The sequence below is a fragment of the Balaenoptera ricei genome, chromosome 13 (genome assembly GCF_028023285.1).
Source record: "Balaenoptera ricei isolate mBalRic1 chromosome 13, mBalRic1.hap2, whole genome shotgun sequence".
NCBI classification, from domain to species: Eukaryota; Metazoa; Chordata; class Mammalia; order Artiodactyla; family Balaenopteridae; genus Balaenoptera; species Balaenoptera ricei.
This window is the reverse complement of record NC_082651.1, coordinates 2,788,136-2,801,688: the sequence shown is the minus strand read 5'-3', so window position 1 is coordinate 2,801,688 and position 13,553 is coordinate 2,788,136. Positions and strand designations below refer to the sequence as shown.

The window sequence follows — 13,553 nt, the reverse complement described above, 5'->3', positions numbered from 1 at the left end:
CAAACCTTCTTTCCCTAACCTCAGCCCCACTTCCACCCAGACACACAGGGCCCATTTCATTCCCTAGAATCAGAGGAAGGGTTCATCACAGTTTGGGAGGGTGCGTGAGGGGATCTTGAAACCCCATTTCAGAGCCCTGAATGCATTTGCCCATGGAAATCATGACACAAGTAATGAGCATCTGCCATCACGCTTCACACTAGCCTCTAACGGAACTGTGCTTCTTGATGTTTCTGGATTAAATAGGCTTTCATTGGATCACGGTCTGTCTGTGCCACTCCGCTGGCTGCGTGTGTTGGGCCAGTTCCCTGGTCTCTTTCTGCCTCGGTTTCCCCATCTGCAGAAATGGGGGGAGCCTGGTCTGTCACAGGACCGTTGTGAGGTTCAGATCATGTAGATGTCAGTGAGGTCGGGCTCCTCCCTACCCGCCCCCGACACACACCTGCCTCTTGCATTTCACTGCGCCGGCCGCCATGTATCTCTGCTCCCATAAGATAATGTTTCCCAGGTGCCAAACGCCTGACGGGCAAAGTTTCTGTTTGGGTGGCCATTTGGCACGTAGGGCCACGGCCAAGAGTGTTCAGAGAGGACTTAGACCCTCTCCTGGTAAAACATCTGAGAAAAAAGAAATTCAACACCCAGCTCAACACCAGTTAGTAAGAGTAATAATTGTCATTCATAAAGCACATTCTGTACTTTATATGTGTAATCTGAATTTAGGTACCTGTTTTAGGCTGATTTGTCCACCCTCAAAATTCATATGTTGATGTCCCATCCCCCAGAATCTCAAAGTGTGACTGTATTTGTATAGGGCCTTTAAACAGGTTATTAAGTTTAAATGAGGTTTCTGAGGGTGGCCCTAATTCAGCATGACTGGTGTCCTGTAAGGAGAGGAAATTAGGACACAGAATGCACACGCAGTGAGAAGGCAGCCGTCTGTAAGCCAGGGAGAGAGGCCTCCGAAGGAACCAGCCCTGCTGACCCTTCATCTGTGACTTCCAGCCCCCAGAACCATGAGAAAACACGTTTCTGTTGTCAAAGCCCCCCAGTCTGTTATGGCCCCCCCTTGCAGACTATCCAGTGCCATCGTTGTCCACATTTTAGGGTAAGAAAACTAAGACCCAGAGAGACTAAGTAACTTGCCCAGGAGCACACAGCTAATTAGTGACTGACTCGGGATTCCTGCTGGGGCTGTGCTCTCAGTCACTCTGCTGTGCTGCCCCCAAGACCCCAGCCCAGAGTTGCCTCAAAGACTGTTTAGGTCATATTAGAGCAAAACAGGTTAATTTTCCAGGGGTGTTTGTATGTAGAAAGTTCCAGTCTTGATAGAGACATATAAGCTTCTCTTATGGGCAGGGAGTGTGCCTGTCTTATCTCACTCTCCCCAGAGTCTAGGAAGGTTCCTGGAAGGAGCTCAAGGCTGAAGTAATTAAATTGTTTTGTGTTTGAAAAAAAGCAGACAAAGTAGCATGTTCGTAAGTCAGCGGTATGACTGACTTACGTAAGTGTCTTCCACCACGTATTACGAGGCGTAAGGTCTGCTGTTGTCTTTTCTGTTGATCTTGACACCTTTCCGCCTTTTTTTAATATATATTTTAATTTTATTGGATTATATAGTTGACTTACAATGTTGTGTTAGTTTCAGGTGTACAGCAAAGTGATTCAGTTATACATATACGTATGTTTCATTCTTAGATTCTTTTCTCATATAGGCTATCCCAGAATATTGGGTAGAATTCCCTGTGCTATACAGTAGGTCCCTGTTGGTTATCTATCATATATATAGTAGTGTGCGATGACACCTTTACGTCTTCATGAATATTCTAAAAGCTGCTCTTCCCTGGCTCTTCAAGTAGGCTTCCTTGCTCACAAATTTGGAAAGGTCTCCTAGAGAGTTATTTTTAAATGTTATTTCTTGAAATCTTTGTTACCCATAAAAATTGCACTCTGCCTGGCCATTCCTGCTCGGCGTGCCGACTGCCCCGGGAGGTTTGAAGGCCTTCGTGCCCAAGACTTCTGGATGGAAGTTTACTTCCATGAACTGTCCTGTGTGCCTTCTGGATTAGGACGCCATTGAATCATCACAATGCCGTGTCATTGCAGAGTTGAACTCACCTAGCTTTGAGATCAAAGGTTGAGAGGTTCTCACGGTTTCAGGCGTAAAGCAAATTAACTCTTACGTGGAAATCTAAGTGTTTAACTTGGTCCAGTGTCCCGGCTTACTCTTTATTTCCCGTGCACTTGAGTAAGACGCTGAAGAACAAAAAGAAACGGCAGAAGCCATTAGCTTAAAGAATTGGTGTCTCGGAGCTTCCCTGGTGGCGCAGTGGTTAAGAATCCGCCTGCCAGTGCAGGGGAGATGGGTTCGGGCCCTGGTCTGGGAAGATTCCACATGCTGCGGAGCAACTAAGCCCGTGCGCCACAACTACTGAGCCTGCGCCTTAGAGCCCGCGAGCCACAACTACTGAGCCCACATGCCACAACTACTGAGCCCACATGCTACAACTACTGAAGCCCAGGCACTCTAGGGCCTGTGCTCCACAACAAGAGAAGCCACGACAATGAGAAGCCCACGTGCCGCAACGAAGAGTAGCCCCCGCTCGCCGCAACTAGAGAAAGCCCGCACACAGCAACGAAGACGCAACACAGCCAAAAATAAACAAATAAAATAAATATATTTTTTAAAAAAAGAAAAAGGGTGTCTCCACTTGAAGACCCAAGTGAATGAACGCTTATCACGGGAGTGCTGTCACCTCACACTCCTTGCTCTGCTGGTGGCACTGAGCAGAGCACGTGTCCCGGGGCAGAGAACGCAGCCTGAGGCAGGTCTGCTCTGGAAGCCAGCGCCCAACTCTCCGTGGTCGGACACGATCATTATGCCTCCTTTTATTCCTCTGACCTCCCCACGTGGCAGGGGAGTAGAAGCAAAGGTAATTCTCAGGACCAAGCTGTCTGTACTGCAGGGAATTAAGGGAGAAGGAGGTACAAGCTACCCATAAAAGCGCTTTGGTGTCCTTTCAGGAAGAAACAAACACTTGCCAGTGGCCACAGTTTCCATGCCACGAAAACCTCCACACTGACTTAGCTGGCAGACATGGCGGGTGAGCGGCACGGCGGGCCCCTGGTCCAGGGGCACGTCCCCATCTCTGGGGCCGACGTGCCTTCCTCCCCTCGGCTCGCTTTCTACAAGGTCCCGGAATTCTGTGCATTTTAACCAGGTTAAAGCATTTTTACCTTAGGGCTTTTCCAGCTGTGTTCCTCAGGCACAGGAAGGGATAATTTTCACATTATAGCTCAGCACTGACTCACATATGTGACTGAAGCAGCAATTCTATGTTTGATGCACTCTGAGATTTTCTATTTTGTTCCCTTTTAAAAAGAAGACAGCACCTACATACAGGCTGGTCGCAACCCCGTTAAACCGATTTTCTGATCCATTAGTGGTTTTTCAATCAGAATGTGAAAAATTCTGCCTTAGATTTAATGTATCGGCTATTTTTTTTTTCTTCTAATTCACTCATCACAACTTGTGGGAAGTCTCTGCAGTGTTGAAAGAAAAGAACAGGAGGAAGGAGGGCTATGGGTCTCTGCCCAGTGGGGCCGCTCCACTGCCAGGTGGCCCTGGGAGGGCACTGAGTGTCCTCGGAATGGAGGAGAGGGTGCTGGCCTGAGCACAGGCCAGCCCTGAGGGGTGCTGAGAGCTGGGGCGGCTCTGCAAGCTCATTTTGTCCAACTTCCCATCCAAAACGCATAAGACGTTTTCTGTCCTGATGCCTTGTTTTTTTTTGTTGTTTTTGTTTTGTCTTTTGTAGTAGTGGCACGGGGATGCTCTCTAATCATTTTCAGGCTTTACACTGTTTTATCCTCTTGGTTTGCTGGTGCTCTAGCAGTTTTTTGAGGAAAGCAGAGAGATCAGTTTTGGTAATTCCCAGCTTTCAGGCATTTAGCCACTGTCACCTTCTCTGCTGGTGACTGGCTGGTCACCAGCCACGGGACCCAGTCCGTCCTATATCAGGTGCAGCTGCTGCCCCTTGGACCAGGCCCCGCCCTGAGCCCTTGCCGGGTCGCCGCACGCTGAGCCCCGTGCCCGCGTGGAGCCCATGCCGGGTCCCCGCGCGCTGAGCCCCGTCCCCGCACTGAGCTTTGCCGTGTCTCCGCAGGCCTCGGCAGGACCCGCAGGAAGACAAGCGCACGCGATGCATCGCCCACACCCAGCATGGACGCGGAGTTCCCCGCCAACGGGGGCGGCGCCGACCGCATCTACGACCTCAGCATCCCGGCCGTGGTCAAGTTCGCGTACGCGGCCGAGCGCGAGGACGAGCTGTCGCTGGTGAAGGGCTCGCGCGTCACCGTCATGGAGAAGTGCAGCGACGGCTGGTGGCGGGGCAGCTACAACGGGCAGGTGGGCTGGTTCCCGTCCAACTACGTGCTGGAGGAGCTGGACGAGGCGGCCGCCGACGCGCCCGGGGGCCCGAGCCTGCGGCCCAGCGCCGCGCTCAGCAACGGCCAGGGCGCGCGGGTCCTGCACGTGGTGCAGACGCTGTATCCCTTCAGCTCGGTCACCGAGGAGGAGCTCAACTTCGACAAGGGCGAGACCATGGAGGTGATCGAGAAGCCCGAGAACGACCCCGAGTGGTGGCGCTGCCGCAACGCGCGCGGCCAGGTCGGCCTGGTGCCCAAGAACTACGTGGTGGTGCTGAGCGAGGGCCCGGCCCCGCACGCCGGCTCTGGCCCCGCGGGGCCTGCGCGCGCCGGCCGGTTCGCGGGCCGCGAGTGGTACTACGGCAACGTGACGCGCCACCAGGCCGAGTGTGCGCTCAACGCGCGGGGCGTGCAGGGCGACTTCCTCGTCCGCGACAGCGAGTCCTCGGTGAGTGCGGGGTTGGGGGGGCAGAGGGGTGTGCCCGTGTGTGTGCACGCGTGTGCGCGTCTGTGTGTGTGATGTGTACACGTGTGCGTGTGTGCACGGGGCGCGCAGGGCGGCTTGCTCATCAGGGACAGAGAGTCCTCGGGGAGTGGAACGCTCGAAGGAAGCGGAGAGTATGTATGTGTGTGCGTGCGTGTGCCATTCCCTTCTCAGGTGTGTGAATGGCCTCAAACGGCGAGGGTACGTGGGGCTCGTGTTAAGAGGGATGAACACACTCGGTCTGTGTCCTGAGACGCCCCGCTCTGCTTGGGCTGAAATCCGCCTGGACTGCCCGGCCTTAGCTGCCCCTCTTCTCCGGGAAGTGCCTTCTTGCAGATGGCACGGTAAGTACAGTGTGTTGTTAGGCTTCTGAAGGTTTGCTGCCTCTTGACTCAGATCACCCCTGTTCTGTCGTGCAGACTCAAATGTCATTTTCTCCCCTGGTTTCTCCCAGTTAATGACGCCGTCTCAGCCCTGGTGGTTGACCTTGTTTCCTCTCTGGGTCTGAGACACATCAGATGTTCTCAGCAAGGCGGGCACCCGGTTTCTGACACCGCCTTTTGTTGGTTGGTCGGTTTTGCTTTTTAAGCCGTGTAATCCTCAGTACATCTCTGCCTCAGGCACCACTGAGTTTATTTCTGAAAAGCTTTTAAAGCACTTAGGAAGAGAACGGAAAGGGAAAAGACAGTTGTTGAGAGAGAGGAGTTTGTGTGTGTGACCAGAGTCGGCGGCATGAGGCCTCTCGACTTGGAGCAGATTGGTTTCCAGCACAGATTCGGAGGTCTGTGTTTCAGGTGTGTGGCCGAGCCCGTCTTGGGGAACTGGGCTGTGTCACAGGAATTAGCCTTTTTGTGTTTTCATCGTGGAGGTACTACTAAACCGGTTTTGTCGATCCCTACAAATACACCTTCCAGAGTGAGTCCCCCCAGAAGGAGAGTTTTGAAGACAGAGTCCAGTGTAATTACTTTGTATTGGTTCCTGCAGACTTCAGTTTAATTTTAATTTTTTTTATTTTTTATTTTTTTGGCTGCATTGGGTCTTCGTTGCTGCGCACAGGCTTTCTCTAGTTGCGGCGAGCGGGGGCTACTCTTCGTTGCAGTGCATGGGTTCTCATTGCGGTGGCTTCTCTTGTTGCGGAGCACGGGCTCTAGGCGTGCAGGCTTCAGTAGTTGTGGCACGCAGGCTCAGTAGTTGTGGCACACGGGCTTAGTTGCTCCACGGCATGTGGGATCTTCCTGGATCAGGGAACGAACCTGTGTCCCTTGCATTAGCAGGCGTATTCTTAACCACTGTGCCACCAGGTAAGTCCCAGTTTAATTTTTTAAACGCAACCTGTAAGGCTAGTAAGCTCGTGCTATGTACTGTAATTGTTGTCTTCTGAAAAGGTTGATACCACAATAAGTAAGTGCGTAGTCAAGGTTCCCTGTTGACTGATCTGGGAGGAGTTCAAGGCCCCAGAAGTGATTTTCCCCTTAAGAGAGGGGGGCAGATGTGATGGTGGTGGAAACTGGCCCCCCTGATGGTGGCGGCAGGTCGTGGAGACGGCGGCGCCTGCCCTGTGCTTGGGCAAGCGCACAGGGCCTGAATGTTAACTGCATCTGAAGTCTGAATGCTGAGCTTTTCTTTTCTTTCTTTTTTTAAAAAATTTTTAATGAAGTATAGTTGATTTACAATGTTGTGTTAGTTTCAGGTCTACAGCAAAGTGAATCAGCTGTGCATATACATATATTCCCTCTGTTTTAGATTCTTTTCCCATATAGGCCATTACAGAGTATTGAGTAGAGTTCCCTGTGCTATACAGTAGGTCCTTATTCGTTATCTATTTTATATATAGTAGTGTGTGTATGTCAATCCCATTCTCTCAATTTAGCCCTCCCCCCTTTATCCCCTGGTAACCATAAGTTTGTTTTCTATATCCGTGACTCTACTTCTCTTTTGTAAATAAGTTCATTTGTACCTTTCTTTTAGATTCCACATATAAGCGATACCATAAAGACAAATATCATATGATATCCCTGAGCTTTTCTTATCCAGAGTTGGTGGTTTCTGGCAGGACATCACGTTAAGTTGTTCTAACGTGAGGTCAGCTCTGTGCACAGATCAGGGCGGAGGCTTCAGAGATCGGGTCTGGAGCACTTCCAACCCTCCTGAGAGAAACTCAGAGGAAGCACTGGTAACCCGATCACAGTAGGAGGTGATCAAGGGACAGGTATGATCCAGAGTTGAGGAGTATCGTCTTGATTTAGGAATGTTGGGTTTGAAGAGACGTCTTAGAAGGAAGAGGGGCGAAAGCGGCCCCTCAGTGTGGAGACAGCGCCCCATGTCCTTCTTTCCGGGTCTGGGGTAGGGGACCGTCCTTGGCAGAAGGTGGAGAGGCGTCGCTGGCTTAGGGAGGACCTGTCACTTTTCCGTGGGACAAACACATGCAGGCAGCGGTCACTGTCTGATCTCGGGACCGAGTCCTTTTGGAGGTGGAGGGGTACTTGCTTTATCTGGCCTCCATCCCAGAACTTGAAGAAGCTCCAGTGTCGCATTTGTCTCGTGTTATTAGAGAAAAAGCTAACTTTTTCTAAATCATTGAGACATTAATTGTTTATATTTTATTTTAACCATTTTTTATGGGAGCCTTTCCAGATTTTTTTCCTTCTGTTTTAACTTAGAAAACCAAGCTACGACATCTCATCGTGCGCTGGGGCCATTGATTCCCAGGGCAGAGGAAGGGGTTTGTTTGCTGGGACTTGGTCAGCTCTGCACCCACGGTGGCACTGGCTTGGGCTGAAGGCTGCCAGGTGGCCCAAGGGTGCGCAGGGCTGCTTGTCCTGATGGAACTCGCCGTGACATGTGGCATTTTCTGCTGTTCGTGCACCTGCCTTGTGCCAAAGGCATGCTCAAGGGGACTCTCAGGTGTGTCGCTGCTCTTCTCCTAAAGGGCCACGACAGAGAGAGGCCAGCTGCGCTGTCTTCCTGCTCATAGCCAGTCTGTCCTCAGCTGTCGTCTGCAGCTGTGAGGAACCGTCCGGACGTACAGATGGACAAGTCCATTGCTTATTCCTTTTCCGCCATCCACTGCCTCTGCTTCCTGCCACTGTCTCCGCATCTCCTTTCCTCCCCTGCTTTGTCTTTTTTTCTGTTCATCTTGGCATCTCTAAGGTGAGAGCCTAGCTTCCAAAGCCACCGCCAGGCCGGTGTGAGCCCTTAGCTTCATAATCTTGCACAGCTCCTGGGTCAGTGTTCCTGCCGGACTCAGAAGCCTCCCCATTTAATTTCCTTTCCTTCCTTGTGGTCTTTGGGCCCAGGGCTCGCCTTTGGTTGAGGTCACTGCAGGACCTGTGATTCCTCTGTAAGTACGGCTTTTTTAGAGTGCATCTTCAAGATGTGTTTCATTTTTAAAATATCCTGAGTGATTCCAAGATAAATAAGCTCGACTCTTGCTTGATATTTTGCATTTAAAAATATTTCATATTTTTCTGTTTTGAAAAGTAAAAATATACCCAGCTCTGAGTCCTGGGAAATCTGTGCTTGCGGGGGATGGATGCGGGGGGGAGGGAGGGATGTGCATATTTCAGAAAAACAAGCAAAACTTTGGCATATCCTGCGGTATCCCAGGTCAGTGATATGCTGGGTGTTTCAGAGATATCTGTTAGACATGTTTTATCAGTCAGTGAATGAACTGGACCACCCTGCTTTGGCTCTCTTTCCTGTCCTGAATCTTAATATCAACTGTTCTTTCTTCATCTTCTCTCTCCCCCTCCCTTTCTCTCCTCCCTCATCTGCAATTGTCGTTTATCCTCAGCAGCTAAAGATGAAACGGTATGGCTTCTTATTCTCCATGTTTAACCATTATACCTCCACCTGCTAATCCAAGCCTCATTAAATCTAGCAAATTCAAAATTCCTACCTGCCTTCTGATGCTTATCGTAAATCCTTATATATTTGTTCAGTCTTATCCTGTGGATATGGTTAGGAAGCTGTACTTACGATGAAGAATAACCAGTAACTAGATTTCTGTGTGCTCTGTAAGTGGTCAGTGTTTTACTTTTTCCATTACTATAGAAAGTGACAGGTTACAACTAGGATGAGGTCTGCAAAGCATCAGCCTGTGGTATAGGAAGGCATTTTTCTCTGTAAGACATTAAGGATCCCAAAGAGAGCATCTGTTTCACCTTATTTATTGTGTCTGACAGTAGTATTTAGATACTAATCTTTTGTCATACAGCACATTCACGTGTGAAAAGACTTGCTAAAGATAACTTACTGTATATATTGGCCACACTAACAGTATATTTGGGTTTCATCTACTCTTTTTAAAAAAATCTATTAAAATTATTTGGCCAGGAAGAAACAGAATAGAAGGATTAGCATAGTTCCTTGCTATATTTTTCAAATTGCATTTCTTATAGTAATTGGAACTTTTAACCAAAACCCTGTTTTCAGGCAGTTTCATCACTCCATCTCTCCAGATCAGTGGTGCTCAAACTGCAGGTGTGTCAGAAGCTTCTGGAGGGCTTGGTCCCAACAACCCACAAAGTGCCCAAGAATTTGCCTTTCTAGCAATTCTTTGGTGATGTGGATGATCTAGGGACCACACTTTGAAAACCCCTGGTTCCTGTTGTGACATCTTCATGGTTTTATACATATTTACAGCAATTATTTAAACTCATTTCTGCTTACTACTACATTTCCAAGAAATATAAAGATGCCTAAAGGTGAAGATTATAATTACCATAAGGCTTAATTTTATGCAGACCGTTAGGTTTTGTTGAGTGGAATTCATCTCCGGAAAGTGTTTTCTGTTCGTTTTTTAGCTGCTTAGAGTTTTGTGACAAGCCAGCTGTGTTTGCAGTGCGTTTCTGGCAGAGGATGGGAAAGGCTTCAGAGCCGGAGCGGAGTGAGGTTTGCTCCCTGCACAGCTCAGAAGATGAGCAGCATGGCCTGAATTCCCTCCTGCAGAGACTTGCTGACAAGCTTCCTAAGTCCATGGTCTGGCACCACGATCCCTAGGTGTTTCCTCATAAATTCGTTAATGTTAAGAAAAAGCCTGTTGTACGCATCTTTCCGGTTGCAAACATAATGTTGTTTTTAATTGTCAGGCTTTTGGCCCAGGACCTGATGGAAGTTTTAAGCCTAGATATTTAAAAATATTTCTCACCTCAAGCATATTTAATTCTTAAACCTGGAAGGGCCACAAAGATCATTTCGTTTGGGCACTTTTCTAAGAAGAGCTCACTCCTCGTCACCTGATTCTCAGACCCCAGCCTCGTCGGCCCTGACTGTCTCTTCAATACTGGACGTTAAAAAACCAAACAAGATGCAAAGCCCCGTACCCTATACTGGGGTCAGTGAAGAAGACACGAGTCCTATCTAAAGCTAGTCCCTAAAGTATAATCAATAGTGGCCCCCGCTCAGTGTGTCCTCTTTTCTCTCGGGGCCCCTGGAGGACCCCTAAGCTGCCCGAGGCCTCGTTTAAAGGTGTGGCTCCCAGTTCTTCCCAAAGGTGGGGCCTTGCTGGTTCCGTTCTGTGTGAGCTCCACCTCGAGCTCCACCTTGGGGCTCCTGTGTTGGCACAGAGCTTGTTAACAGAGCATGGAACTAGCAGGCAAAGAATAACCGGCCTTTCAGTAATACAGAAGGCACTTGAGAATCGTGGAATTTCAGCCTCAAAGCTATCATTTATTATGAAGGGATTTAGATGGAGTTTTGTTTTGTTTTGTTTTTAACTTTTAAAAAATTTTTATTGGGGTGTCGTCGATTTACAACGTTGTGTTAGTTTCAGGTGTACAGGAGAGTGAGTCAGTTATACATATACATGTATCCCCTCTTTTTTAGATTCTTTTCCCATATAAGCCATTACAGAGTACTGAGTACAGGTCCTTGTTAGTTATCTGTTTTATATGTAGTAGTAGTGTATACGGATGGAGTTTCATCTCTGCTGTATTATGGGTAAAAGAAGGTAAATAGGACCAAATCCCTTTTGTTTGGAGGGAGATGATGTAGAAAGCAGAGCAGAGAGAGGCTTGTTACCTGAAACCCACCTGCCTCACGGCACCTGCAGAGGGAGGCCGTGCAGGCCGGGCTGGGCCAGCGGACGCTCGGGGAGTCACAGTCACATGGCTGATGGCAGCTGGCGGGTCCCCCTTGTCCACACCTGCATCCCTCCAGGCCCCAGAGCCCCGCCAGCCTTTCCCTCCTACACCTGCGCTCCTGCCGTGCTGCGTGGACCCTGCTCTCTCTTCCTCTGGACCTTTGCACACATCTGGAGGACTCCGGGGTACAGTCCCCCCCCCCCTCCGGTGCACACACAGCCTTCACGCCTCGTTCCGCCACCTCGGCTTCTGGGAAACCTCCCTGCGGGCGCGCTCCTGGGTCCCACGGCGGATCCTGTGCTCATAGGCGTAACGGCTGTGCCAGCCCCATCACGGCCAGCTCCGCACGCAGAGTGCATGGTGTGTCGTCCTGCTGGCCCTTGACGCCTTGTGCCACGTGAGACTCCAGGAAGTGTTCTCCACGTTCACGTGTGGAGGTCGATTGTCCAGAACGTGCGTGTGGGTTCAGGGTGACCAGGACCCGGCAGGGGCCGCAGCAGGGGGATGCCCATCCCTTCCTCTGTACCCGCTGCCCCCTGGGCTCCTCCTGCTCATGCACTCGTGAGCTTGGGTCGGACCCGGTGGCCTCTGGCTCATGACTGCTGCCGCCAGAGGGTCCAGACGCCCTCTCCTCAGGCCTGCAAGTGTAATGGGGAGAGAGATGGTCGTCCAGTAAACCACTGGCAACTGAAAAACCACTCTTTCAAGCTAGAAAAGAAAACTGTGTCAAAGTAAATAATTCATCCATGATAGTATTCAGAAGTGTTTCCATAACAGTCCCTCAGATCATTAGCTCCCTTGATGTAAACATTTATATTGCTGTCACGTAAAATCGCTAGTCCCTGTTAGGAATAGGGACTGTCCACACGCACGCTCTGGACAATCGATCTCCACACGTGAATGTGGAGAACATTTCCTGGAGTCCCACGCGGAGCTAGGAGTCAAGGGCCAACAGGATGACACACCATGCACTGCCCCCAAATATTAAAAAGCTGTAGTGGAAATTTTAAAAAAACTGGATCAAATATAATAAGTTTTTGGCACTTAATGTATTAGAAAGGTGTGTATGGATGCAACGTGTAGACCTTTCAGTCTTTACTTTTAGCTACAGCTGGAAAGAAACAACTGTAGAAATAACCCTGAATAGGCTTGTCTTCTAGACCGAGGGCCCCCTTTGGTTTACAGAAGAGGTGAAAGGCTTATAGTCTGATGGTCACTGCGCTCTATTAGCAATGAGAGGAAATGGTTGAAATTGTTAGGGTTTCTTTGAACTGAACCTGTTGTTTTTAACAGCACACACGCACAGACAGACCTGGAGTGAGGGGCGGGGGGCTACCGCCCCAGCAGGCGCACGTGGGCCCTTCCGGCGGGTGTTTTCTGCCCGGGTTGTGGTTTCTTCCCCTGGTGAAGGGGAAGCACCTTGTGAAGCGAGGTGAGAAGCCTGGACAGAGGGAGGAACGTTTGCCTTCGGCTCTGCTCGGCGCTTGCTGAGCATTTCTTTCTTGGAGGCAGGCACGCCCGCCTCTTCTCTCCCTGCTGCCAGGGGTCTTCACCGCGTGTCCTTTGGAAACAGTTCCTTGGCGACTTGCAGAAGAAATTCTACAAGAAGCACTTAGGTTTTGGTCTCAAGATGCGGGCGAGGAACGTACTTGCCCAGCAGAGATGGTGTCTGAGGCATCTCACTAACACTCCCGATATTCAGATACTCAGGAGGCCCGGTGGGTGTGCCAGCCAGAGCCAGGCAGAGTCCCTGTTGCATTTCGAGGAGGTGGAGATAGAAAAACGTCAAGTTCAGGGATGATTGTTGCCTGACCCCAGGCCAGAGGGGGGGCAACCCTTTTTGGTTCAGGAGCCGGGTCTGAGCCGTGTCGAGGGTGATCTGAAGGAAATGATGGGCTCCTTTGTACCCCCGCCGAGGCCCCTCCTCTCAGCATCCCTTCTGCCAGGACCCCCCTGCCAATTCCTGCAGTAACTTCCAAGGCAGGAGAGCACGTGTCCTCACGCATCCTGCTACTTTGGTTTCCTCTGTCCAGATTATAAGGTTTCCACCGGAATTTCACCAGTTTTTAGCACATCAGCTTTTTAAAAAAATGTTTGTTATTGTGGCAAAATATATATAACATAAAAGTTGACCATTTTAATCATTTTCAAGTGCAAGTTCAGCGACGTTAAGCGTATTCACATTGCTGTGCAAGCGTTACCACCATCCTTCCCCAGAGCTTTTCCGTTTCCCTCGCTGGAACTCTGTCCCCATTAAATGATAACTCCCCATCCCCTCCCCGAGCCCCAGGCTGCTTTCTACTCTCTGTCTCTATGAATTTGACTAAGTACCTCGTATAAGTGGAATCATGCAGTATATGTGCTTTTGTGTCTGGCTTACTTCACTCAGCATAATGTCCTCAAGGTTCATCCATGCTGTAGCCTGGGTCAGAATGTCCTTCCTTTTTTAAAGCTGAATGATACTCCATTGTATGGATGGACCACGCTTTGTTTATCCATCATCTGTCAAAGGACACGTGGGTTGCTTCCACCTTTTGGCTACCGTGAATAATGCCGCTGTGAAC

General features: G+C 49.8%; 1 protein-coding gene across 3 annotated transcripts in view; it reads left to right on the top strand.

The window, feature by feature from the left end:
• NCK2 (NCK adaptor protein 2) overlaps window positions 1-13,553 on the top strand; it is a 138,256-nt gene that overhangs the window by 111,494 nt on the left and 13,209 nt on the right. For all 3 annotated transcript variants that reach the window (XM_059942876.1, XM_059942875.1, XM_059942877.1), the window contains exon 4: window positions 4,161-4,870. In XM_059942876.1, coding sequence (XP_059798859.1) covers window positions 4,161-4,870 — 710 coding nt within the window. The remainder of the gene's footprint in view (window positions 1-4,160; window positions 4,871-13,553) is intronic.